Below are 24,279 nucleotides of genomic sequence, written 5' to 3' on the forward strand. Positions count from 1 at the left end.
CCAGCCTCACTTGGGTCCTTATAGTCGCCAGCCTCGAACACCGGTTACACGGCAGCTGTTAGAAAAGACGGTTGTTGCTACTACCCTATATTATATTCCTACTGTAATAGCAAATAGACTCAGATGTTCACTAACTATACCATCCAATTTCTTCTCAAGAATCCCTATAGCCACGATTATTCATCTTGCTCCTTCGATCACCCCGAGGAACTCCGCGACCCCTGTAGCCTGAACTTGCTTAGCGGTTTCTCCTCTTCCTCCTCATCTTTACTTGTGGCTATGCCTTTGCTGGCTTTGATGGCTGCGATGACGGTCTCGAGCGCGCGAGTGCCCGACTCTTTAGCGTGGGTGTCGGCGTCGGTGCCGTGAACGACCTTGAGGTACTGGATGAATTCGAGGTACGCGTCGGAGACGATTTTCAGATGCTCGGCCTTGAGCTTCACCTGTGTGGTCGACTCGGTCTTCTTGAGGTCGTACTTCTTGCCGAGCGGCTGGGCCTCGAACTCGGCGAGCGCAAGAGCTGTCTGGCACGCATTCCGGATCTGCCGTCCATTCCACCGTGCCCCCTTGTTCTTCATGAAGTATTCACCGATATCTTCGATAATCTCGTCTTCCTCAATCTTGATCTTTCGCTTGCCTTCGAACCTGTCTCTAATCATGCCTAGGTTCAGCTTGAAGACTTTGATCGTCTCGATCTTGCCCAACGCTGGATAGTGGAGGCTCATGTGAATACGGGAAGCAAAAGCTTCGTCGAAATCGCCAATTCTATATAGTGTTAGTCTAGTTAACAGGAGACAAGAGCTTGTGTGACACATACCTATTAGTGGTCAAGAACAGAATTCCTGCATAGTATTCCAGCACTCGGAGGAAGACTGGATGCGAGTTAGCATGCGTGAGAATCCTATGATCCTAGGGATACGTTAAGTGAACCGTCCATGGTGCTCAAACCCGGTGCTCCTTTAAAAAAAGTTATGCTAGTAGACTCACCTGCGACAAGTCCATTTCGCTTGAAATCCTCCCGTCGGCGCTCAGCAAGGAACACATCCGCCTCGTCGAGAAGAAGAATGCAGCCCCATCTGTTGGCAAGGGCGAAATTAGTTTGCAACGCAGTCTCTACTTCCTTAGCATTCGATCCAAGGTCACCTACAAGCGGGGAAAAAGCCGGTCAGCTTGCTTTCTCACAGCTCTGTGGAGTAGATGCCCAGAGATAGTTTTCTTACCACAGGTGATTTGAAATAGCGGCTTCTTGAATCTCTCAGCAACACCCTCTAGAATATCAGTTAGTTATATGTAACCTCAAGGCAGAGTGCAGAGGGATTATCAAAGATCGCTGTGAATTAAGAAGTGCATGGGTCTTTCATACCAGCTGTAGTCGTCTTTCCCACTCCTGGCGCCCCGTGGAGGAGGATGATTAAACCCTTCCCTGGTGAGAACTTCATGTTAGAGGAATTCTGAGGCCAAACATTTGGAAGAAATGTACCTTTGCCGCGGACAATATCAGCCTGCTCATCTTGCTGACCCTTATTTCGAAAGTGTTGGGCGATTAGGGAAAGAACCATCTTCTTGTGGCCACGGGGAAGCACAAGTCGACCAAATGCGGACTTGTCCCCTGACTCCCCATCCGAATCTTCATCCTCCGCATCGATATCATCTTCGCCTTCTTGGTTATCGATATGTTCAAGATGCGTCAGATCCAGATGTGCTACGTGGGTGTTAGTAAGGGGCACATCATGCTATTTGTACACTCACCCCAAGTGCGATCGCGCAAAACAAATCCGAAGACTTTATGAGACATGATGATCAGCTCATCTTCTGTGAACTTATTCATCTTGGTCTTAGATTCTTCCAGGGTCCGGGGATAGATTGTCGCCGACGGCAAGCTACCTTGCGGACCGTTCTGCATTTCGGCTATTAGGTCGTTGGTAAACTTCTCAGAGCGCTCACGTTCAACATAGCTGTCGTCATGGACATTTTCACGCCAGCAGCAGTCTGCCTCGCAACCTAGGATTTCCTCGCTGTCTTCTTCCGGATTGTGGGCGAAACCTACGATGGCCGTTATATTTGGACGCCACTCTCGGCTGTTTTCAGACGCAAACGCTTCCTCAAAGTCGATTACGACCTGACTCTCGACTTCATCCCGGGGTTCATCGACAGTTAGGCCGGTGTAATACATGTGCTTGACTCCGGCAACCTCAACAAACATTTCTCCTCGTTCAATGAGTTTCTTCCTCAGTTGAGCAATCGAAGTCTCCATGACTTCTTCCCCATCGCTGCCTTGTTGCTTAGATTTAACGGCGGGGCCTCGCAGGCCACTGGAAGTATGAAAGCGAAAGGGATAGATGTCGAGCGTAGTGACCAATCTTTCACCGTCGAACCTTCTAATCTTGAATTTCTTCAAGACTGGTCCGAATTTCTTGCCGTCGTAGTGAATGTAGACGCAGTCGATTGAGATGTCTGACTGAGCACGAGATTTCTCGTTGTCTTTCTCGCTGTTATAGACATAAGACCAACGATCAGTTCCCTTATGTGGGGGGGAGTGAACATTGATCACTCGGTAGGCCTGTTTGCGATCGTTGGAGATGACGAAGTCGCCAGGTTTGAAAAGGTGCCAGATATCCGAGAAGGCGATGTTGTTACAGGTCGGGCTGTTTAAGTATGCTCGCTTCCGGGTGATATATGTATCCATAAACTCCAATAGGCAAGGAATATGCTCCAATGCCGTAGTAGATGTACTCAAGCCTTGTGGGTCTTCGACCGTGGGCTCTTTCTTAGGTTGTGAATCAGATGGCTGATCAGTATCCTTCGGATCTGCATCGAGCTTTGGAATCTCCGCTGAACTTTCGGTTTTATTAACATTGGTGTTTGAGCCTTCAATGCCGGACTTCGGTGCACTATTTTCATCTACCAACTTGGAGTGCCAGTCGCGTATTTGCTCGTCGTAATAGCTTAGCAGCCTGAAGGGTCGGAGCAAGACAAGCGACGTGTTTTTATAATCCACTTCAGAAACCAATTTGGAGCCATGAATACGGGCAAGAATCATGATGAGATGCCTTGAGTGGATTCTTATGCGTTCGGGTAGAAGACCTTGCCCATCTAGTTCTCCCGCAGGACCTGTTCCAGATGTCTGCTGGTGCTGGACATCGGCGCTTAGGGGGTTCGGCTTCGAGTGTCTTCCCCCAGTTTTGTCCGAAATCTTGGGCTCCTCGATGAGAATATCGATAGCAAAGCACGACGCTTCTGACACATATCGAAGAGCTTTGAATATCTCCCAGTTAACAGGGTGTAGCTTTGCTACGGCCCACTGTGCAGCTTGTTGGGTAGGTGGGTCTCCGACAACAGCACCGGCTTCGGCTAGTTTCTCTTGTCCAAGTTTCTCTTCTTGTTCTTGCTTCTCTCGCTCCTCTGCGGCTTTCTTTTTTTCCTTATGATTTACATATCTTTTTCTCTGGGCATGAAGGCGGTCGAGCTCCCATTCGAAGTCACCCCGCAATCTTGCACGGAAGTAGTCGAAGTCTCTTGAGCGAGTTGAGCCATCACTCCACTCTTCGCTGTCAGAAGTATCCCACTGGGTAGGCGGACCGAGTTTGCGAGAGTATATAGGTTGAAGTGATGTTAGTGGACGGATCGCACGTGCCGGCCTATTTAATTTGTTGTCAGTGGTCCAGAACCTATACTCGTTACGAGTCGCAAAATCGGGAGGCGCATCCCCATCTTTATTTGGCACCTGGTACAAGGTGGGTTCTTTGGCTAAGAACGAGCCTTCGTATGCATAATCGGCCCTGTCCTTCTCGGTTTCCCCAGCTTTTTTTTCGGCTGCTTCCACTGACTTCTTAGCCCAGCGAGCTCTCCTTATGACTTTTCGGAGCCGTTTATCCTCCTCGCCCTCAATTTCCCCATCTACATCTGCACCTGTATCTGCACCTGCCGCAATATCCGGATCGTGGGTGTTTGGCTGACGGCTCGCCTGCTGTTCTAGCTGGAACAGTCTCTCTTGCAAAGCTCGAATCTCAAGAAGTAAAGGAGGGGCAGATGTCCTTAGCTGCTCATGAGCTTCATTGGCTTCCTTGTCTTCTCCCTCGTTATCTTTGCTGACAGATTGGCTGTTGTTAGAGACATTAGGCGCCAGTCCTAGTTCTTGACTGACGGCCACAACTTGATCTTTGACTTTATCGCTCGTGGGTGAATGTGAAGGGCCGTTCAAGCTCTTACTAGGCTCATCTGAGACCGTCATGCCCAAAGCTCCTTCGTCATCATTCGATGGGGCTGTTGGAGCTAGGGACAGGAGAGCGTCAGCCGTGTCGTGGGGCGCTGCCATAGCACTTTCAGTTTAAACAATTCTCAGCTCTAGTATTTTAACATGAAGAACGGTAGACTCAAGAGAAGATGCCAATGTCTGACAAGCTAGACAGAGCAGCTGGGCGACTGTTCGGTACTTTGGCAAGAACAGATCGAAAAATGCAGATAGGTTTTGGAAAGCAGCTATTTATGAAGTTTGGGAGGAAAGGGCTGCTCCGCATTCCCTCGGGAAGATAGCAACTGGGGGAAAGAGGGTGCCATCTAAGGATTCACAATCATGCAGACCCCTCAAATCCGTAGACTGCGGCTGGAGACGACTAGGGTCCTTGTCCAATTGACAAGGCTGCGTGGCGCCTAGTATGTAGTAAGCCGTGTGTGAAGCACTGTGCATGCTGCAGTCGCCGTGGATGCTGTAGCCATTCAGCTCCGGCGCAAAAATCCGAAGAAACCGGCCCCAATTTAGCAGAGAGCAAGGCTATCTAAGGTTGGTTGCGTCCCGCGACGTGTTGGTTAGCAATTGGGCTAAACAGCATCTTTCAGCCTCCAGTTCCCCCGCCATCATCGATGAGGGAATTCGCACAGCCTTGTAGAAAATCCCCTCGCCATTCCGCGCCCGGATGCGAGTGATTGCCCATCACTCAGATGGAGCCATCTAAACTGGACATACCAGACCTGCAACTACAGTCCTTAGCAGTCGACTTCATTGACAATCGCCTCGACAAGTATCACCCCGCATTTTCAACGCCTCCCGCCCGCTACGACCCGGCCCGTGGCAGCTTCATGCCAGTGCTCACACCGCGGCCGGACACCACTATGCAGTCGCAACAGCAGAAGAAGCAGCAGCAGCCTTCCACCACGCCGCAAGCAGACGATGTCCAACTTATTCCAAGACCACGCGCAGAACCTGCTAAGGCCTTGAAATTTTGGGACTCCCTCTTTGTCCGTGCTATGAACAAGTTCACGGCGGGCCCGGACGCTGCAAAGGAGCCGAGCGGCCGGGCTGAGGCGGGATATAGCATCCGGGACAAGAAAGATTGGACCGCCGTTTTTGATACATTGCAAGAGGCTAAGCAATGCTATTTCCAGAAGAAGGGCATAAAAGGCACTTTCAGAAGGGTATATCGCTCAATAGCTGATTTTGGCGCTCCCGTTCTCCTAGACGTAACCAAGCTTGTGCCAGAGACGGGCTGTTTGTTCGTAACACCGGTCGTGGGATCTATCCAGATTGTTCTAGAGGTAACCCTGCTCTCTTCGGAAAGTTCGATGCCTAGAGAACCTGTGCTCACTGATAATTGTTCGAGTTTAGGCAGTCAAGAAAGCCGCGGAAGTCAGAAAGGCCATGGACGGCGCATTCGATAATATTGATATGAAGTTTCAGGATATTGAGCTTTTCCTCCAGACTTTTCCAGACGATGATAATATCGACGAAGCCTCGATCGATCTAATTGTGGCCGCATTCGCCGCGATTGAGTCTGTCATTGGGTTTCTCATCCAGTCTATTCGTTAGTTCTGCTTGTTTCTTTCTCTTCGTATTGCTCAGCGCACCATTACTGATATTCGTTAGTAAAACGAATAGGTGGCTCCATCCTCAAGAGGGGCGACTATGAGAAAGAGGCCCTTGACACGCTGGAAACAGTTCAGTCTAAGAGCAACCTGCTTAATAGCCAGGCGAATAATTCAGAGAAGTGGATGGTTAGGCAAGGATTCCAGGCGGTGTTCAAAGGTGAGTGAAGAAAATACCCTTCTTCAGCTCTAATCCACCCCCTACAACGTCGTGTTCAGAAGCTTACAACTGAATTTCAACAAAGAAACGGGTCATATCAAGGACATGTTCCTGTCAGTGCTGGACCCTTTACTAGACCAACTAAACGCTACCAGAGAGGAACTGGCGGCCACCCAAAAAACCAACAGGGAAGGTGAGATTAACCAAGTTATCTTATTTATTTGCAGGAAAGGAAAGGCTGACACTCAAGGCGTGCCTATGAAGATCGAGCTGTTTATCTCGGCATTATTTCCACACTCTCGCGCCCAGCTTCGCCAAACCCTCCGCCATATGACAGTACCGTGGAGCCAGAGCAATTTATAGGACCGCAAGAACTTCTCGATTGGATCGACGTTCCCGACGCCGCAAGTGAAGACCGGAAGCTCATCAACGAAAGGTGGCAAATGAGGGTGCCTCTCAACGAGCAAGCCCAGGCCGAGCAGCTCATCCGCTCAACCCAGTTCAAAGACTGGGTCGTGGCCGGTACATCCTCCCAGCTGCTCATACACGGCGAGTACGACGGCCAACGCTACGTCTCCGGGCTCTCGCTCTTCTGCTCTTCCTTCGCGCAGTCCCTCGAGGCCAGGGCTCCACGTTTCATCCCCCTCATATTCTTTTGCGGTCTGCATACGGATCCCGACATGGATAGGCACACCGGTGGCCGCGCGGTGATCCAGAACTTCATCTGCCAGCTGCTGTGCCAATTCGACTTCGACACGCGGTCGTTTGCGAGCGAGAAGCTGGACGAGCACCTCATCCAGCTGGGCGACATCGACGAGCTGTGCAGGCTCTTCCAGTGGCTTGTTGGGAAGCTGCCACAGTCGGTCGTGCTGTTCTGCGTGATTGATGGCGTGGGGTACTATGAGAGGGAGGAGTTTGAGCACGATATTGGCTTTGTTGTTGAGAAGCTGTTGAGGATTTCGGCGGAGAAGAAAACACAGGCCGGAGTCAAGATTCTTCTTACGAGCTCGAACAGGACTACTTACATCCGGCAGCCATTTCCGGATGAATTGGTTTTGTCTATAGAGTCTTTGGCTCGAGCAAACATGGTGCCTAGCAAATCGAGGCTCGAACGGCAGCTGGGGGAATCGCAGCCGATGTAAGATATTTCTTTAAGAATAGGTAATTTTAGTAGGATTAGTGTAAACATTATGTCTTGTGCCTTGTAGTGTCATATTTTTTGACGACCCAACCCTTTTAGCAGATTATTTGATTATTAGTTTATTAATAATCATTATAATTAAAGTTAACCAGCTAAATTTAATCGCCTTATTAACTTCAGGCCTAAAATTAGCCATTTAAAATCTTAATAGGAAATATTTATAGAATAGATGTAAATTAACCCCTTTCGAACCTAAAACCATCACTCAGTCAAAGAATATCTAGAAACTTCCCATAAGAAGTAAAGGAGACCCCTTCGGAAAACCAGGCAGAAGCCTCAAACCGGCAGTCCGCAGTAACAGCAATCTCCCATTCTTCCGAAACCACGCTAGGTTTCCTCATCTAGTATGCGGAAGTAAGGAACGCACCTCCCCTCTAGAGTCAGTCGCTATTTCCTTCTAGAGTCGGTCGTTCCTTCCTCAGTTAGTCAGTCGTTCCTTCCCTTATAAAAAAACTATAAAGCCCATAAGAAGGAAGGAACGACAGGCCCAGAGGGAAGGAGCGGTCCTTCCTCAGTTTGTCGGTCGTTCCTTCCCTCATAACTATAAGGTCCAAGGTTAGGAAGGAACGACCGGCTCAGAGGGAAGGAACGTTCCTTCCTCAGTTAGTCGGTCGTTCCTTCCCTTATAAAAAATGTAAAAGTTCCTAGGAAGGAACGAACGACCGGCTCAAAAGGGAATGGGGTTCCTTCCATCTGGAGACAGTCGCTCTTTCCTTCTGGAGTCAATAGGAGTATTTGAAACTACAAGAACAAGCATCTAGGCAACACTCCAATTTAAAGAAGACTGAGCTCATAAACAATCACATTTGACACGAAGTAAAACTGCAGAATAAAAAATTATTCAATTATGTATGACCAGAAAACGTCTATGGACTTCCTGATACAAAATAACAAAAAAAAAACCGAAATTCAAAAAAGCCACCATATAGTGTGTGGTCTTTCCCTCCCCCTGATCCGAATCGAAAAAGGCAACTTTTTACCCCCCTGGCTAGAAAGGATTGTTGTGATCCCCAGCCTCATCATCCATGCTCAGAGCCAAAGATAGAGAACCATGAGTCTATCCCGCTCTCTCAAAACCCAGTGCAGGCATCTACTTCATACCCATCAGCGCCTTAGCTCCCGGCTCGCTCGACACATAAATGACCTCGTGAGCGTCCGTGAAGCCATTGAAGCGAGTAGCAGAGCACTTGGTATACGCGCCCATATCCTCAAAGTACAGCCAGTCGCCGACATCCAGGGTCTGCTCAAAGCGGATGCTCTTAGTGATGTGATCGATCCCATCACACGTCGGGCCGAAGATCGAGTACTCCGTCCCGCCCGGCGCGGACTGCGCAGCGGTAGTACCGTGCAGCGAGACGTCGCCGGCGCGGAGGACTTGCGCGATCGGGTTCTGGTGGTCGAACATGATGCTGCTGAAGTTACCGTAGACGCCGTCATTGAGGTAGACCATGTAGCTGTTCTCAGCCGTGTCGGGGTTGACGACAGTGCGGCGCGCGATGATGTTGCAGGCGAGCGTGAAAGCAGAGGAGACGTAGTAGCGTCCTGGTTCGGCGATGACGGCGACGTGCGCGGGGATGTATTCATCCAGTGCCTCGCGCAGGACAGCAGCCATGGCCTCGAAGTTCTCCCCTGAGAAGCCACCGCCGACGTCGACAGTCTTAAGGGAGAAGCCCTGGGTGGCGGCTTGGTCCATGACGGTGCGTGCGTCGCGGACGGCTTTGAGGAAGGCGAGGGGGTCGCCGGCGCCGGAGCCGACGTGGAAGCTCACACCGACGACGTTGAGGCCCAGTTCCTTGGCGAGGGTGAGGAGCTCGACGGTGGTATCCAGAGAAGCTCCGAATTTCATGCTGAAGCGGCACAAGCTGGAGGTGTCGTCGGTGATGATGCGGAGGAAGAGCTCGGCGTCCGGGAAGAACTTCTTGATCTTGTAGAGCTCGTCGGTGTTATCGAAGGTCATCTTCTTGACGCCGCTGTCGGCGGCGTAGCGCACGTACGACTTGGTCTTGCAGGGCTGGGCGTAGATGATGCGGGCCGGGTCGACGCCCATCTTGAGGATCTGCTCGATCTCGGCCTTGGAGGCACAGTCAAAGCCGGTTCCCAGCTCGGCGAGGAGGCGGACAATCTCGGGGTCGGGGTTGCACTTGACCGCTATTTCAAATGTTAGTTTCTTGAATTCACTTTAACAGTAGTAATTGGAAACGTACCATAGAATGGCTTGACGCGTGGAAGGTTCAGTTTCCATCTCATGTGCTGCCTGTAGACATCGCCCAGGTCAGCGACGAAGAAGGCATCCTCCTCGCCAGCTTCGCATGTTTCGTGATCAATATTCTCGACCCTGTTCTTGAGGGCATCGCCCACTAAACCCTTCGGAGAAGAGACGCCATGGAGATCAAGGTGGGGGGCTGCCTCAAACTTTGTATGAAAGTTGTATGTTGTTTCAGTAGTTGTGACAGCTGAAGGTGCCATAACCCTCAGAAGTTCCAAGGGGTAGTAGTTTGGTGAGTTTCTGCAGATTGAAGTCAGCAAGCTGGAAGAAAAAGAACTGTTGTTAATTGGATCTGGGTGGGCAAGACAACGTACGGTTGGCTCCGAAAGGTTTATTAAGGAGGTCTGTATCTATCTGATCCCGAAGCGATCTGACGAGGTCTGCTCGACTCTTCCTCCGCTAGAGGAAGAACCTCTAAACCCGTCCTATGCGGCAGCTGAAGGGTCGGGGACGGAATGGGGTCGGTTTGAGGGGGATCAAGAAGAAACCGCTCAAGTTTATCGAGGACGTTCAGCAGTGGGGTTCTCGGGGTCGGGCGTGGTGTGTTGTTGAAAGTTGGTACTCGGGCGATTGGTGTTGATGGGATATGATCCGTGGTATCAACTTGTGCCTTTGATTCCGACCAAAGGCGATCGTGTAGTGTGTTGGTTAAAAGCCTCTTACACGTCTGTTGTTGTTTTGTGTTAGAGAGAAGAAGTTGTGTGAAGAGTGAATTTTTGTATTGGAAAGTCGCTCAGAGTTTTGAGGGATGGGGGAGGGGAGGGGTGAATTTAGGTGGATAGGGCAAAAAAGAGCTTGAGGTACCACTACAGGGTTCACTCTTCCCCTTCCAACCCTACTGCCGGGAAGAAAATCGATGATGGGGCCAAGTTACGTACCGATTGTTAATAAAAGTGGCAAATAATCTACAGACAGGTAAATTTTTGTATAAAGGAGATCCAGAGAAAGAAGAACTGGATCGAATTATAGAGAGTGAATAGGGAGTAGGTATGAGTTTGAAGTTGTGGGTTTTATGGATAGTTTGGAGTGGGAGAGTGGGAGAGTGGGAACATGGGAAGATGGAACAGAAAATGGCGGGGATGGTGTACAGGATGGATTGAAAAAGTCGGATGGACTGGCAAATAACGTGTCGTTGAATTGGGGGGTCATGGAGAGTACATGCATGAACTGTTTAGTGTGCCGATGGAGTACTTGCAGAATATGGTGGAAAGTACATAGAGATGGAAGTACCTTGGAGTCACACCGATCTCACCGTCGTGTACTCCGGATGCACGACCATAGTAGTAGAGTAGTCTATAATCCATACTACATACACTTTATCTATGGAGGACTACACAGATATTTCGTATGGTACATATAATTCGATATGCTGAACTGTATACTACACTGTATTCTACAGTATATTCTACACTCTACTAACATGTGTAGTCCCATTTGTAGTCCTCTACGTAGTGATCCGTGTCCGTAGAGAAAGTGTTTAGAGACTACGGGATCGAGGCGCGGGCCAGACTCTGGTCTACCAAACACCACCAGGCCGAAGCCGCTGTGGACACGCATACACACATACACGTACTCTACTACTATACTCTTTACTAACCCTTTACTACTCCACATACATAAACTACACAATATAGTGTTTGGCCTACTCACATACAGTAGTAGATTACCATAATACGGTAAGACGTGGTGGACACGAGGGGAGGTGGGGTTTACTCCTCAGAGGACATCCCCAAAATGCCTCACCTCAATACAGCTTGACATGAGACACAGCCTGCAGCAGTAGGGAGAAGTGTGAAAAAAACGTTGCCCGTTATTAATATACCACTCACATACAATATGTAGACAGGTTCCTACAACTCCCGCAGCTCCCAGATAACGGGCTAAACACAATAGTATATTCCACATATGCAGCATCTAACCCACCACAGCCACAGCCACCGCTGATATCTTCCCCTCTCGCCCATCCCCCTCACAAACGGCCCAGATCAGCAACCACACACAAACTGTAAAAAGCACGCACCTGCATCTGATCTGCCTCTGTATCCGTCAATCATTTTTGCAGCTGGCCACGCACTCCTCCCACATACATACGTACATGCAGTGGTGGTCATGCAAGGAGCTGCCGTGCTATCATTTGCCCGTTCGTCGTCACCAGGAACCACGAGCCGAGGAGGAGTTGCACACCGCGAACCATCTAGGACTCACCTCACACAACGGTAGAAGATAGATAGATACAGCATCTCCAACATCTAAACTCTAGATAGAGTATATACATGCTAAGTACGCGATTCGGATAGACCGCCCCCTTCCCCAGAAGTACCGTTCGCGCACTCCGCGTCGTATATCTGGCGGGGTGTGGTGTGTGGTGTGTGGCAGGGTTGTGGCGTCATTGACGGGTAAAGTAGTGTGGTGCGGTAGCTAAAAGTGGCGCATGCTGTGGTACTGTATATAGAAATGATTTTTTACTTGGCAGAACCAAGGTTTATTTTGCCACTACCAGTCGCTTCGGGTGTGTTCCTGGTTTAGAGCGGATTTGGAAAGGTTTGGCTGAGGATGATGATGATGATGATGATGGGGAGGGAGGGTGTGACGATTTTCATGTGGGGGATCTGAGAGCTAGGTTTCTTTGAAACTGATGGCCCTGCCAATAGCCGGGGGTTCCATGTTCGGCATTGATGAGTATTAAAGAAGCATAAGTAAATGGTAGATGATTATATAAATATTATTTCCTATCTAGGAAACACAAGTAAACAAAATAGAAATGTCTTCAACACTTTAGTCAGTCTTCACATCTCTCTGCAAAAACAGGTCTGAAAAAGCGTGACCCCCTCATCAACAGCAACACACGCCGCCTTTCAACAGGACAGCAGGTTACCTCGAGCGGGTTGTTTCATTCTTGCGCCAAGCCGTGATCTCCTAGCTATAGTGGATGAAGCTGGAGACGTTTTGTGTATTCTGTTCGGAAGCGCTTTTTGTATGTCCATCTCATTGCCCACATCTCACACGAAAAGCCAAAAATGACCCTGACTCTCTCTCTCTCGCATTCCTGTCAAGACAGGGTCAACCACCACCCGGTTAGAATAATCGTACATTATATATAAGTACATATCTATACATATATGTCGCTGAAATGCCCACACCGTCTATATCCATCGCTATCAAAGCAGAGGGGAGTGGGAATCATACACGCCAACAAAACTTACAACATCATGCCCCTCACGCACTAGCCTCCTTCACCCCCTCCTCCCCCACCACCTCCGCCGCTTCCTGGGCGATGCCCATATTCTGAATATCCCACGTCTCATCCGCCCACGCCTTCTTCTCCCCCAAAAACACCATCCTCGCCTCCTCCCTCTCCAGATTCTCAACAATATACTTCTGCGCCACCTCCCTCACCTCCTCCTTGGTAACATCCAACAACCTCTCTCTCCGCTGCTGAATCATCTCCTCCGTCACCCCCGACACAAACCCATCCATCCCCTCCGCATTAATCGACACCGGCGCATCCAGGCTCTGGAAAACAGATAACTTCGCCTCCTCCAGATCCTGCGCCGTCCACTCCCTCTCCGTCGCCCATCTGCCGGCATTACGCATAATGGACATGGTGTTGAGAGGGTTAGGATCACGGTAGGAGTAGAACCCGAAAATCCCATCCAGGCCGCGCGAGTAAGCGCCGCCGCCGTACGCACCGCCTTTTTCGCGGATCTCGTGGTGCAGATGCTTGTGTGTCAGCAGCTGGGCGAGGATCTGGAGGGGGGCGCCGGAGGGGGAGGTGTAGGAGACTGTTGGGAGGGCGAGGGCGCCGTAGTAGACTTGGTAAGGTAAGGGGTAAAAGGTCTTTGTGTTACGTGCGAACACAGGTGCGGGTTTGTCGGTAGTGGGAGCGGTGTTGTTTTGTGGGAGGGAGGAGAGGAAAGATTGCAGCGCTGCCTCGTTGGAACCGACGCTCTCGGAACCGCAGATTAGCGAGGTGCGGAAGGTGCTGGTGCCGGAGAGAGCGAGTTGCTGGATAGCCTTCAGCTTTGCGATGACGTCTGCCAGACCCTGGGACTCTGGACGCGACGCGAGAGAGGTGATGAGCTGTACTTGGGAAAGGCCGCTGACTTGTTGGCGGAGGCGGGCTGCAGGGGAGAGGCCTGCTTCAGCGACGCCGCGGGCGTAGGCGTGGCCGGAAGAAGCGATGTTGTTTACGACGCCGTCGGCAGATCCCTGGAGGAGTTGGCGGATGCGCAACTCGGCTTCGGGGCTGTCGAAGTTGGTCTCGAGGATGAGCATGCGCAGGATGCGGTACATGTCCGGGACGTTACGGTCGAGGGCTGTTCCGGAGAAGATCATGCCTTCGGAGGCGGAGTGGAAGTCGAGGGGGGAGGAGGAGGTGTGGTAGCCGGTTGAGACGCCGCCGGTTTTGAGCTTGATGAGATCTTCGATTTGCTCCATTGACATGTCCTTTGTGCCTAGGCGCATGATGGCGTCGGTGAAGAGGGGGATCAATTGCCTCAACTCTTCGGGGAGGTTCTCGAAGGTGTTGATGGCCTTGAAGTATGTGAGTCCATTCGTTGGTGCTTCTCTCAGCTGCAACTTCACGCCTTGGAGATTTCTCTCTGAGAAGCTGACGAATTCCTTCTGGCGAGGGATATCTGCAACGTGGACACTCGGCAGGCAGCTCAAATCCTGGGTGTTCGATTTTCCTTGCTCCTCCAGCAACTCCAATTCCTGCTTCTCGAGAAGCTCGCGAGCTTTGGCTTCGCTGCCAGCTGCTTTGGACGCCTCTGCGATTTTGCGCGAGAGACGCTCAGCCTCCTCGGTTACGAGTTCCTCGCCGTATGTAGCGGATGGCGTCATTGTAAATGTCAACGTTTTGTCGTTGAGCAGGTACTTGTCTAATAGCCCTTCTAGGTATTGGCCCTTAGCCAGTTCGGCTTGGAACGCAGCGACGGTATCATTCCACGCAAGAGACTCAAAGGGGTCTACACCCTCGAACCACTTGGGCTTGATCCTTTGCATGAGACCCATTCCGAAACTCGCAGTCTTGTGCTTTAGTGTGAGTTCTAGTTGATGAAGATACCCATCGATCTTGCTCTGCTCAAAACCAGTCTTTCGTACATCCTGGAAGGTCTTGTGGATGGCCTCCTTCACCTTCGGTACATCTGCCTCTTTGACACCAGTTAAGCCAATCGAGAAAATCCCAATGCGCCCTGAGTTGTCAAAGCCAGCATTTGGACTCCATTCTGTGCCAAGCCCAGCCTCAATGAGGTTCTTATAAAGTGGCGAACCGTAACCGTCCATCAACAGGGCGGACATAATCCCGAGAGAAAACGATTCAACAATGTTTGTCGACTCTCCCATCAACCACGACGTCGAAGTCTTGTATTGCATATCCTTGTCCACCATTGGGTCTATTGGGCCGGGCATAACAACATGCTTTGGTCCATCCGAAAGGTCGATAGGCCTCCTTATTTCCGCGTCGTCCTTGATACGCTCGAAGGCGCTTAGTTGGGCATTGACCTCTTGGAGGTGGTCGGCCAAAGGCATATCACCGTATGTGAAGAGCTTCGCATTGCTAGGGTGGTAATGCTGGGCGTGGAAATCCTTCAGTTGCTCATATGTCAAATCCGTGATCTTCTGTGGGTCTCCGCCGGAGTTGTTGATGGCGGGGAATATGTGGTCTTGGAATCGGATGTAGTAGAGGTATCCAGCATCTGACATCTGGCCCTTCATCTCATTGTACACAACACCCTTGAATACAAGGTTACTTCCTTCTGCCGTGCCCTCCGCGCCCTCTGACTTCTCCTTAACGGCCAGCGGGTTCTCCGGACCAATGCGCCATCCCTCTTGTGTGAAGTCGCTCTTCTTTAATAACGGATGTAGTGTCGCGTCCAGATAGACCGACATAAGGTTCTTAAAGTCCTGCTCATTTGTTGTTGAGAAGGGATAAAAGGTGTGATCCGATGCTGTAAAGGCGTTCATGAAATTCGATAGTGTCCGGGGGAGCATCTTGAAGAAAGGGTCACGGATTGGGTATTTCTCACTCCCACAGAGCGTCGTATGCTCCAGAATGTGAGGTACGCCCGTATCATCCGGAGGGTTCGTTTTGAATCCGATAGAGAAGACATTGTTTTTGTCGTCGCGCGCAACGTGGAGATAGTCTGCTCCGGTCTTGTCGTGTTGCAGGTGCAAGGCTGTCAACTCTAGCTCGGGAATATGTTTGGCGCGGAGGAGCGTAAAGCCATGAATCTGCTCTCCGGGCTTAGGAAGCTGAGCCAGCTCAGTAACCGCCTTCCGGACGACGTTGGATGCATTTCGAAGCATGTTTGCGGCTCTTCGAACGAAAAAGCTGCAATGTCGATATGTACGTGCAGTATGGGGAAGTTGAGGCTCTTCCGGACATTTTTATCTGGGTAACGGATATTGCCATACGCGCTTGTGACTGGTCACCTCAAACGCCGCTAAAAGTTGTTCATGTCGAGGCCTGCCACGCATTCTAAAAGGGATATCCCAATATCAAAACAAAATAATCCGTTACATCTAATATAACTGCGCAGATTCAAATTATCTGTACCCAATATTTGTAGATTAAGTAGATGTGCCATATTGATGCCAGACTGTAACAAGTAAACAGTCACGAGACTTGTTTGGCCTGTTGAAAGCACCGGCCTAACCGAGACAGAAAGACTGTGTACTCGAGTACTCGTAGACTGTCTCGTACCTATCTACCAATTTCCAAACTCCAGGCGTGTCTGGAGTCGTCTAGTGCAAACAGTGCAGCCTGCTCGATATAATCCTACTCGGCGACATCAATACTGGCTATTACGAGCATTGCAGATTGCAAGAAAAAACATCTCATGCTACTGTGCTGCATCGAGTCCCTCGAACCGGGATGTCGACTACCACCTCGATCCCAACGTCCGCCCCTCTTCCTCGAACTTCGTCCTTAAGCGCAGGTGGTCATCTGCACGGCGATGCATCAGCTGTGAACGGTCATCACAGCCATGTGCATGATCATTCGACAGCCCCCAATCCAGCAGGCCTATCGAATGCGTCGAAGAAGGGAAAAATGAAGAAGACCACGGATCCAAACGAGGCCTCGAAGCTTATTGCTGCCAAGATATCGCAACTCGAACTAGATGCTGCAGGAGAGAAGGATCAAGAGGCAGAAATAGGTGCGTCAAGTTATCTACACTGTTATGCTGCTGGAAGGCCCACAATGCACGATTTGCCTCCCGCGCTTCACCGTCGCCGACACTGTCGGATTGTTTGGGGACGCAGTCGCATGATATGAGGCAAACAACACGCATTGTTGTCCTGAGAGCGCTACTAGTTGGATTTCTTCTATATATTGAGTTCCCTTGCTAACACGCTCCATTACAGAACGGGAGGTTAAGAAGGCTAGTCGAGAACTGAACAACCAGACGTCAAAACTCGATGACATCCAGAAAATCGAGGCTCTTCAGAAACGATGCGCCGACTTATTCGCGGAGATGAAGCGCCTAGAGCGGGACAACTTGAAGAACAAGAAGCGAGGAGACCAGCTGCAAAAGGAGAAAGACCACAGCAGGACCGAACTGAGCAAGAATGTCTCTCTGAGAGAAAAGCTGGAGAAACTTTGCAGGGAGCTCCAGAGAGAGAACAATCGCCTAAAGGTGCGCAATCCGTTGGAATGGTCGCGGCGTATATGTCATACGTGTGAGACTACGATGTTCGAAGCTGACATTCCCTACAGGGCGAGAACAAGACATTACAAGATGCAGAAAAGCGCAATCATGAGGACTGGGACAACAAGTATGAGGATATGCTTTGGCAATTACAGGACTACCAAGAGGACAAAGACCATCCTCAAGCCCAGGTTGTGAACGTGGAAGTTGACGAGCTGTATGTTGAATCTAGAAGGTTAGGGGATATAAGCTCATACGTGCCACAGATTTCGACAACGCTTCAAGTCTCTCATCGACCAGTACGAACTTCGAGAGCTCCATTTTCACTCACTCATGCGGACGAAGGAACTCGAGGTGCAGTACAATATGGCACGGTACGAGCGAGAACGGAAAGCCGCTGAGCAAGAGATGGCTAGGTCTAGGACGTTAAATACGCAGGTATTGACTTTCTCGAAGACCGAGTCTGAGCTAAGGAGCCAACTCAACATCTATGTCGACAAGTTCAAGCAGGTGCGTTACTCATGGTGCCCATTTCCTAGTTGAGTCGGTCATACTAACCATTAACAGGTCGAGGATACATTGAACAATAGCAATGATCTGTTCATGACTTTCCGTATGGAAATGGAGGAGATGTCTAAGAAAACGAAACGCCTCGAGAAGGAAAACATGACTCTGACTCGCAAGCATGACCTAACTAATCGCAATATTATTGAGATGGCGGAAGAGCGAACCAAGACGACTCGCGAACTGCAGACTCTCCGTAAAAAGAACGAGAAGTTAACCGACATCATCAACCAGATGCAGAAACAAGGTAGGGGTTTGGCACAAGGCATGGCTGGCATGATGGAGGGGGCTGTAGAAGGAAGCTATGCCGAGGGCGAAGGCGATCCAGAAGGAACGGAAAGCGAGTATGAGTACGAAGACGAAGACGAGGAGGAAGGTAGTGAGGAGGGGGAATACGATGAGGACACGGAGGAAGAGCTGCACCCAGAGGCACCTCAACCTTTTGGCCCGGTTCCCCCTCCGCCGCCTCCGCCGCAGGCGACAACCAATGGCTCTATGGCCAATGGTGTCAAGCATTGATGCGTGTATTATTTAGTACTATTACCTAGGTTCTGCTGTCGACACCGTGTGAAGGCAAATTATATATGTTGGCAGCCATTTGTCTCTTCATGAAGTGCTGATGCGATGCTGGGCCAGAATCTCCCGAGACAGTATTTACTGCACAACAAGATAGTCAGTTCCCATGATAAGAAGATGTAACCACAACGCCAATGAGGCACGCTATTGCGCATACTCTCCGTGCCTCCTGCCGTACAAAGCCTCACTTGCGTCATTGAGGGTTCACACATAAAAGCTCCAGGGGTCTCGCAAAAGTGGGGGCTGCCTTAGCCTGGGTTTGTATGCGGCACTGTGGGCTGACGTCACGTGCACGAGGCTAATCTAATCACGGACGACAGCTCTTAGCCCATCATCCCGCAAAGCGGTTACGCAACAAGCACAGAATGCCGATGATAACAGCAATTGATTCAAGAATACCGCTATACTGTAGTTGCTATTCGATAGTGGCAGCGATTACTTTTACTCCACTCATGGAATGATCGCCTGTCCCCTCGGCACCTACAATGGCTACCCTCCTCGAAGATCCCCGGATCCGCCAGACGTGGAACAACATCTCGCATAATGCTGAGACCGCGACGGAGACTGCGGCGGCTGGAATATGGTCATTTGTGCACGATTACATCAATCCATGCTTTGCGTCGATGGGAGAGAGCGTCGAACAATGCATGACACAATGCTTCCCCGATCGCGAAGAGAGGGCGAGGCGACTGCGCGAGCGCGACAGAGCTAGAGGCAGGGCAGAGTATAGCTTCGACTTCTACGATGATTGGGATGATGAAGAAGCTGGGGCCAGTGGTGGACTTCTAGGATGGGGGAATGATGAGCTTGACAGGTTGCTGGCTGGAAGCGGGTCGAATAGCCATGGGCCAGACGATCAGCCGTCAGGAAGGAAGAGGAAAATGAGTTATGGGACCAGGCGCACTCCAAAGCGGAGAGGAACCATTGATGGCTTACCAGATCCGACAATTATCCCGAGCACCAGTGCCCTTGGATTCTTACAACGTCTCCCATTCAAGTTTGGTGGGACGTTGAGATACAAGCCAAGCGCAGCCGACTTGCAGGATCACCCTGGCGCGCACAGGGCAGAGCTTGGAGACGATGCTGAGGAAGAACCTCTTATAGACGATGACCATAGTGACTACAGTGATGCTGGAGATCTAAACATCAAAAAGACGCGGCCAAGAAGTTCTACTACCGCATCGGGAGACACTTCAGACTCGTTTAGGTCAAGGGGTGATCTCTTCCCTAGTGATGGAGAAGACGATGCCGTTCCACTGAGTGATGAATTTGCGACCACTCTTGGACGGCGTGGTACCGTCACCACCTTAGAGGATCACAGCAGCGGTAAAACAAGAAACAGTAGTAAAGGAAAGAGCCGTGAGCGATCGGCGGCAATGTCGAGGGCACTCTCGGTAACATCGCATTCCTCAAACCAGTCACTCACTGCTCTGGGATTTAAATCGGACAAATCGGCGGCGCAACTCTCGGATAGGCCAAATGAAGAGGACGGAAACGTACCGCATCTATCTGAGTTGCAACAGGAGGAGGAACGGCTCCGACAACAAGAAGAAGCTGAGCTACAGTCAAAACGCGAGGCTGCTCTCAAGTTGGCTTCAGAGCGAGGGCTGGGCAGTGGCGAGCTTCGTTCAGGGTTGCAGACGCCCACGCGCCAGAGTTTGCATTCTCGCAATTCCGAAGACTATCTATCACCCAAAACAGCAAACGTTGAAGAGGTCGATACAAAGCCCAGCTCAGAATCTGCCATCGCCAATGGACTCACGAATGGCTCCTCAAACGAAGCCACATCTGACTCTGAGGAATCAGCAGAACCGGATTTTGTGCCAGCGAGATTACCTCGGTTTTAAGGAATCATTATTTGCTTTTGGGCTTGGAGTATGACTTGGAAGGGACCTACATGGTGTATTAGGGAACAAGGAAAGGTGTCAGGCGTTATACGTGCATGCGAAGTGCTCGCCATGCTGGGTAATTGGGATAAATATAGGTGTATATACATTGTTACTAGAGGATATCAAATCTAGACCTTACTGTACTCATACCTGGTTGACATGCTAACAGTAGCAAGAACCGATTCGCCTCATATGTGACACTCTTCACAACCTGCTCTGCTTACCACCGTTGAGATATGTCCCGCCTAGCTTCAACATGTCGGCGGCCTCAGAGACCATCTCCCTTACAATAACTCCGGCCGGCTTAATATCATTAATCGCCCCAGAAACCGAGCCCATCAAGAAGGGAATATCGATATCCACTCCATCATCGAAGTCCTTCTGGATAGGGACAACACCGCTCTCCGTCAGCTCCTTGATCTTCTCGGGCTGTGCCTCCCACTTCGCAATATAATCGTTCATCTTGACTCTCAACGGGCGTCCACTGACCACCAAAGTCCTCAGGGTATCATCAAAGCCAGCCGACACAACAGCCTCCTTGTGTTGCTCACTGCATCCAGCCTCAGTCGCCGCAACAAAGCGGGTTCCCACCCAAACACCAGCAGCTCCCTGCATCAAACTCGCCGCCAAACTACGTCCATTGTAGATACCACCTGCAGCAACGACCATCGCGGTCTGCCCCTTAAGAAGCTTCGGCCTGTACTGGCGCGCAACATCCACAACAGCTGGGATCAACACCGAGTTGGGGATGTTACCCGTGTGTCCGCCTCCCTCGCCTCCCTGCGCGCATACAATATCGACGCCAGCATCGAGAGCGTACTTTGCGTGCTTCGGCGCGCCAACCATGTTCATGATAACGATGCCAGCATCGTGGAGGCGCTTAATCACATGTGGCGGCGGGATTCCGACGGCGCTGATGAACAACTTTGCGCCCTCCTCGATGGTGACGGTGATCAGCTCGTCCAGTTGGCCGTGGGTGTAATCGTGGTTGGTTTTGCGCGCGCCGTCGCCGACCTTAGGGAGAGCGAGATCAACACCGAAAGGGAGATCTTTAGAAGTGAGGTTCTCCTTGAGCTCGTGGATGATCTCGCGGAGCTGGTCGGGGGTGTAACCTAGACCGCCGATGCAGCCAATGCCGCCGGCGTTGGAGACGGCAGCTGCCAGGGGCCCACCTGATGTGCGTGCCATGCCAGCGAGCAGTATGGGGTGCTGGATGCCCAGGAGGGTGGTGAGAGGGGTGGTGATTGGAGCCATGGTCAGGAGGTGCTTCGTGAAGGCGTGATAGATGAAATGGCTTGCTAGATGAAGGGTATTATTCTCAAAAACTCATGATTTACAAAGGTATCCTCTATATAAGCGCAAGCGCTTGATGTGAATATCCGGGGGTGGCTTCATGAAGCTCGGTTGCGGATACAGAAAGTGTGGGGTATGTGGAGAAGTGTGCCGAGGCATGATATTTCCCCAAAAATGGGTCACCGCATCTTCCCAACAAAGTCAGTAAACTTTAGAAGGTTAAAACTAACACGTGATAACACCGAAATCAAGTGGCCATAAGGCAATCATCTTATCTTGCACCGAAGTCTACCGTAAGAAATAGCTGCAGCTGATTGACACTTTTAATTTAGAGTTAACCGGACCTATTCCTCCATGTCGGATATTCTGTTTGCCATGCTGACGACGATCTGAAATGTATCACAGAGTCCGGAGATGCACGACTCGTCCCTCTTCGGTTCATGCGACATGTTGATATCATGCCAGAAGAAGAGACGTGGCAGCGGAAGAAAGGCTATGAAGGCTGACCTGTGGGACTTCAACGGTTGTATTGATCACGTGATCTCATATTGATGAGATGGAACCGGTGAGCTGTAAACGAACTTCATTCTCTCAACCACCCTATTCGACAATCATTTTGCGGACAACAGCCAACTACTTTAAGGCGTCTTCTCCTCGTATGGCAGACTGGTTTGCATCAAAAATCGGTGGCCAAGACAGCGAATCCATTCTCAACAAGGTGGGCAGCAAGGCATGAGCTAAGCCATGCCCAAGGAGGCCTGGATTCATGCCCAATGCTCGCACAACGCCCGGCTTTGCTGCCACCAAGGGCATCAACTGGGTCGGCAGAGGTGACAACATGTAGGTCGCTTCTCAATGTAACTTAAACTACTCTCGAGTTTCCACGTCTCTTGGGCGATGTTTCTCTAAACACCCCTGCTCTCTCCAATCGTCATGGCAAAATTTCTCACTGCACAACCACGTCTGCCCAACGCAGCCTAAGGGGCCCTAGTGGCCTGGCGCGTCGAATCGATTCGGGCCTCAAAGTCAGTCGACTCTGGCGTAGCAAATGGGCTAATTGCACGGTATGAGACGAGCCTAGCGAAGGTCATTGCGGGCTGCCGTGGACACCCTGACGTTGAATGCCATGTTTAATACGCTGGTTCGTAGTGGCCCGCAGCTCCCGGTCGATTCCACGAGAGGTTGCCCTGTTTCCAAATCATTTGCGCGCCCGGCTTCAGTGAGGCCAGTGAAGGATCGCTGTTTGCGAAACCCCAAGCAGGATTTACAGGGCTATAGTTCCAGCAATGGTGTTAGGCCAGTGGTGGCCTAATTTCTCTCGCAATTACCATGCGGCGTCATGGTAGGAGCGCTGACCGCCCCATCATAATTGCGAGAATGGGTATTTATGTTTCTCGGTCTCCCCTCCGATCAAATACCTCACCAAAAGTCAAAGCACGTTGTCCCAAGCTGTTCTGTTGCAGTCAAGACTACATTTCCAAGCCTGGTCCTTTGCTTATACTCACCGACCCACCTGGATGTCGAGTTGCTGGTATCAACTTTCCTTATTACGAGCCCAAGATCCGGATATTTCACTTCACTGGTATACCTATCTGCAAACCGCAGCGCTGGTGGTACCTCTGCCAATTTCTCTGTCTGACTCCTTATTCGGTTGGATCTCTCATTCGCCCTGATGTTTTCTTCTTCCGTGAGAAATGTCCAGCCGGACTATATGGATTACAGTCGTCCGATAGCGACTGGTCCTAACGATCTTCCCCGAAGGTACGAGACTTCATAGACAGTATTAAGATCGCTAGCTGACAAGGGTCAAGTGATGGCCATGGAAGTGGGCGAGCACCAGCTCCAGCAACTTCATACTATCCCTCCTCAAGGTATTTGTTTTGAACCCCAAGACAAAGAGTCTTACTGAACCTTATCCCCAAGCATCACATACGTTTCCAACTCGGTGACATCCGCTTACAGTCCAACCTCTGTCATGGCACCTAGCGATCCCATGGACCGATCAGAACCTATCTACTCACCCAACGGATACCAGAAGGAGCCTATATCTGCCCCTTATGGAAATGGAGCCGCTCCCAACTACGGGTCTTACAGCAACCGTACATCTCCACCGCGGGAAGCAGGTGGGCGTATAACACCAGAGTACATCATCACTAACTACCACGGCTCACCTGCTGCAACCGACCCGGCACTTGAAGCTTCAGGGCGGCCTCTGAGTGGGCCTCCCAACGCGGACCGAGTTCATCCACAAAGGCGTCCGTCCAACCGGGACGAGTTTGATGGGCCTCACCAGCTTCTACCCCGCCCTTCATCAGGATATCTTGAGCAAGACAGAGATCTACCCCACCTTCCTACCAACCTGGTAGTCCAGGAACAGGACATTATTCTTACCCGGGTTAATGAGCGCCTGTCGCGATGTGCGTTTGATTTTGTTGCCAAATACGAGTTTCCCATCCCCATAGACTCCAAGATGCGACCCGTGGAGCGCCCAGAGGACCGTGAGTGGACTGAATGGGTATACCTCTTGAAGCGTCTTGCTACCAAGCGTCGCATTCCGGCTCGCGTTTTATATAACGGCCAGATCAAGCAGTTTGTCACTATCCTGGAGAACTCCCTGGAGATGAGGCATGCCGCCAGGAACCAGTCCAGACCATTAAAGGATGACCGGAACATCTTACAATTAATATCAGCCGGAATCCAGGTGGCTAAATTACTGCGGGATGCGGACTCGATGTGTTATTTGGACCAGTTATACGTTGCCACGGAGAAACAAATCCAGGAGAGGAGCCATAGCAGCCGCTATCGTTGATTATTTTGGA

General features: G+C 50.7%; 8 protein-coding genes across 8 annotated transcripts; 4 read left to right on the forward strand and 4 right to left on the reverse strand.

Moving 5' to 3' along the window:
* Window positions 1-88: 88 nt before the first annotated feature.
* VE01_07105 (uncharacterized protein) lies at window positions 89-7,216 on the reverse strand. The gene is made up of 7 exons (XM_018276541.2): window positions 1,750-7,216; window positions 1,481-1,702; window positions 1,364-1,423; window positions 1,221-1,268; window positions 988-1,143; window positions 818-872; window positions 89-765 (listed from the first exon to the last, which is right to left on the reverse strand). The coding sequence occupies exons 1-7, from the start codon at window positions 4,313-4,315 to the stop codon at window positions 198-200; spliced, it is 3,675 nt and encodes a 1,224-aa protein (XP_018127739.1). The 5' UTR covers window positions 4,316-7,216; the 3' UTR covers window positions 89-197.
* On the forward strand, window positions 4,734-7,193 carry VE01_07106 (uncharacterized protein). The gene is made up of 6 exons (XM_018276542.2): window positions 4,734-4,780; window positions 4,837-5,532; window positions 5,603-5,798; window positions 5,861-6,019; window positions 6,105-6,212; window positions 6,284-7,193. Exons 2-6 carry the CDS (start codon window positions 4,939-4,941, stop codon window positions 7,159-7,161), a joined length of 1,935 nt encoding a protein of 644 aa, XP_018127742.1. The 5' UTR covers window positions 4,734-4,780; window positions 4,837-4,938; the 3' UTR covers window positions 7,162-7,193.
* A 793-nt stretch (window positions 7,217-8,009) lies between the features above and the next one.
* On the reverse strand, window positions 8,010-10,363 carry SPE1 (Ornithine decarboxylase). Its single transcript, XM_018276543.2, has 3 exons — window positions 9,801-10,363; window positions 9,425-9,726; window positions 8,010-9,368 (listed from the first exon to the last, which is right to left on the reverse strand). The coding sequence occupies exons 2-3, from the start codon at window positions 9,684-9,686 to the stop codon at window positions 8,311-8,313; spliced, it is 1,320 nt and encodes a 439-aa protein (XP_018127741.1). The 5' UTR covers window positions 9,687-9,726; window positions 9,801-10,363; the 3' UTR covers window positions 8,010-8,310.
* A 1,814-nt stretch (window positions 10,364-12,177) lies between these two features.
* CYM1 (metalloprotease) lies at window positions 12,178-15,835 on the reverse strand. The gene has a single exon (XM_018276544.2). The coding sequence runs from the start codon at window positions 15,793-15,795 to the stop codon at window positions 12,703-12,705; it is 3,093 nt and encodes a 1,030-aa protein (XP_018127738.1). The 5' UTR covers window positions 15,796-15,835; the 3' UTR covers window positions 12,178-12,702.
* A 317-nt stretch (window positions 15,836-16,152) lies between these two features.
* On the forward strand, window positions 16,153-18,481 carry VE01_07109 (uncharacterized protein). The gene is made up of 5 exons (XM_018276545.2): window positions 16,153-16,646; window positions 16,855-17,126; window positions 17,207-17,355; window positions 17,405-17,648; window positions 17,706-18,481. The coding sequence occupies exons 1-5, from the start codon at window positions 16,364-16,366 to the stop codon at window positions 18,219-18,221; spliced, it is 1,464 nt and encodes a 487-aa protein (XP_018127737.1). The 5' UTR covers window positions 16,153-16,363; the 3' UTR covers window positions 18,222-18,481.
* A 145-nt stretch (window positions 18,482-18,626) lies between these two features.
* On the forward strand, window positions 18,627-20,396 carry VE01_07110 (uncharacterized protein). Its single transcript, XM_018276546.2, has one exon. It carries the CDS (start codon window positions 18,764-18,766, stop codon window positions 20,123-20,125), a length of 1,362 nt encoding a protein of 453 aa, XP_018127722.1. The 5' UTR covers window positions 18,627-18,763; the 3' UTR covers window positions 20,126-20,396.
* Window positions 20,240-22,117, reverse strand: VE01_07111 (uncharacterized protein). Its single transcript, XM_018276547.2, has one exon. The coding sequence runs from the start codon at window positions 21,419-21,421 to the stop codon at window positions 20,372-20,374; it is 1,050 nt and encodes a 349-aa protein (XP_018127808.1). The 5' UTR covers window positions 21,422-22,117; the 3' UTR covers window positions 20,240-20,371.
* Window positions 22,118-23,435: 1,318 nt separating this feature from the next.
* On the forward strand, window positions 23,436-24,269 carry VE01_07112 (uncharacterized protein; the record flags this gene model as incomplete). The annotated part of the gene is made up of 1 exon (XM_018276548.1): window positions 23,436-24,269. One exon carries the CDS (start codon window positions 23,436-23,438, stop codon window positions 24,267-24,269), a length of 834 nt encoding a protein of 277 aa, XP_018127720.1.
* Window positions 24,270-24,279: the final 10 nt, after the last annotated feature.

Source organism: Pseudogymnoascus verrucosus (genome assembly GCF_001662655.1).
Source record: "Pseudogymnoascus verrucosus strain UAMH 10579 unplaced genomic scaffold scaffold_42, whole genome shotgun sequence".
In the NCBI taxonomy this organism is placed as follows: Eukaryota; Fungi; Ascomycota; class Leotiomycetes; order Thelebolales; family Thelebolaceae; genus Pseudogymnoascus; species Pseudogymnoascus verrucosus.

Coding starts and splice junctions, on each gene's coding strand:
- VE01_07105 (XM_018276541.2), bottom strand. CDS start 4,315: ATGGCAGCGCCCCACGACACGGCTGACGCTCTCCTGTCCCTAGCTCCA. Junction 1,424..1,480: donor TGATATTGTCCGCGGCAAAG/GTACATTTCTTC, acceptor AGTTCTCACCAG/GGAAGGGTTTAATCATCCTC. Junction 766..817: donor CTGTTCTTGACCACTAATAG/GTATGTGTCACA, acceptor AACACTATATAG/AATTGGCGATTTCGACGAAG.
- CYM1 (XM_018276544.2), bottom strand. CDS start 15,795: ATGCTTCGAAATGCATCCAACGTCGTCCGGAAGGCGGTTACTGAGCTG.
- VE01_07106 (XM_018276542.2), top strand. CDS start 4,939: ATGGAGCCATCTAAACTGGACATACCAGACCTGCAACTACAGTCCTTA. Junction 5,533..5,602: donor CTATCCAGATTGTTCTAGAG/GTAACCCTGCTC, acceptor GTTCGAGTTTAG/GCAGTCAAGAAAGCCGCGGA. Junction 5,799..5,860: donor GTTTCTCATCCAGTCTATTC/GTTAGTTCTGCT, acceptor GATATTCGTTAG/TAAAACGAATAGGTGGCTCC.
- VE01_07111 (XM_018276547.2), bottom strand. CDS start 21,421: ATGGCTCCAATCACCACCCCTCTCACCACCCTCCTGGGCATCCAGCAC.
- VE01_07110 (XM_018276546.2), top strand. CDS start 18,764: ATGGCTACCCTCCTCGAAGATCCCCGGATCCGCCAGACGTGGAACAAC.
- VE01_07109 (XM_018276545.2), top strand. CDS start 16,364: ATGTCGACTACCACCTCGATCCCAACGTCCGCCCCTCTTCCTCGAACT. Junction 16,647..16,854: donor GGATCAAGAGGCAGAAATAG/GTGCGTCAAGTT, acceptor GCTCCATTACAG/AACGGGAGGTTAAGAAGGCT. Junction 17,649..17,705: donor ATGTCGACAAGTTCAAGCAG/GTGCGTTACTCA, acceptor AACCATTAACAG/GTCGAGGATACATTGAACAA.
- SPE1 (XM_018276543.2), bottom strand. CDS start 9,686: ATGGCACCTTCAGCTGTCACAACTACTGAAACAACATACAACTTTCAT. Junction 9,369..9,424: donor ACGCGTCAAGCCATTCTATG/GTACGTTTCCAA, acceptor CATTTGAAATAG/CGGTCAAGTGCAACCCCGAC.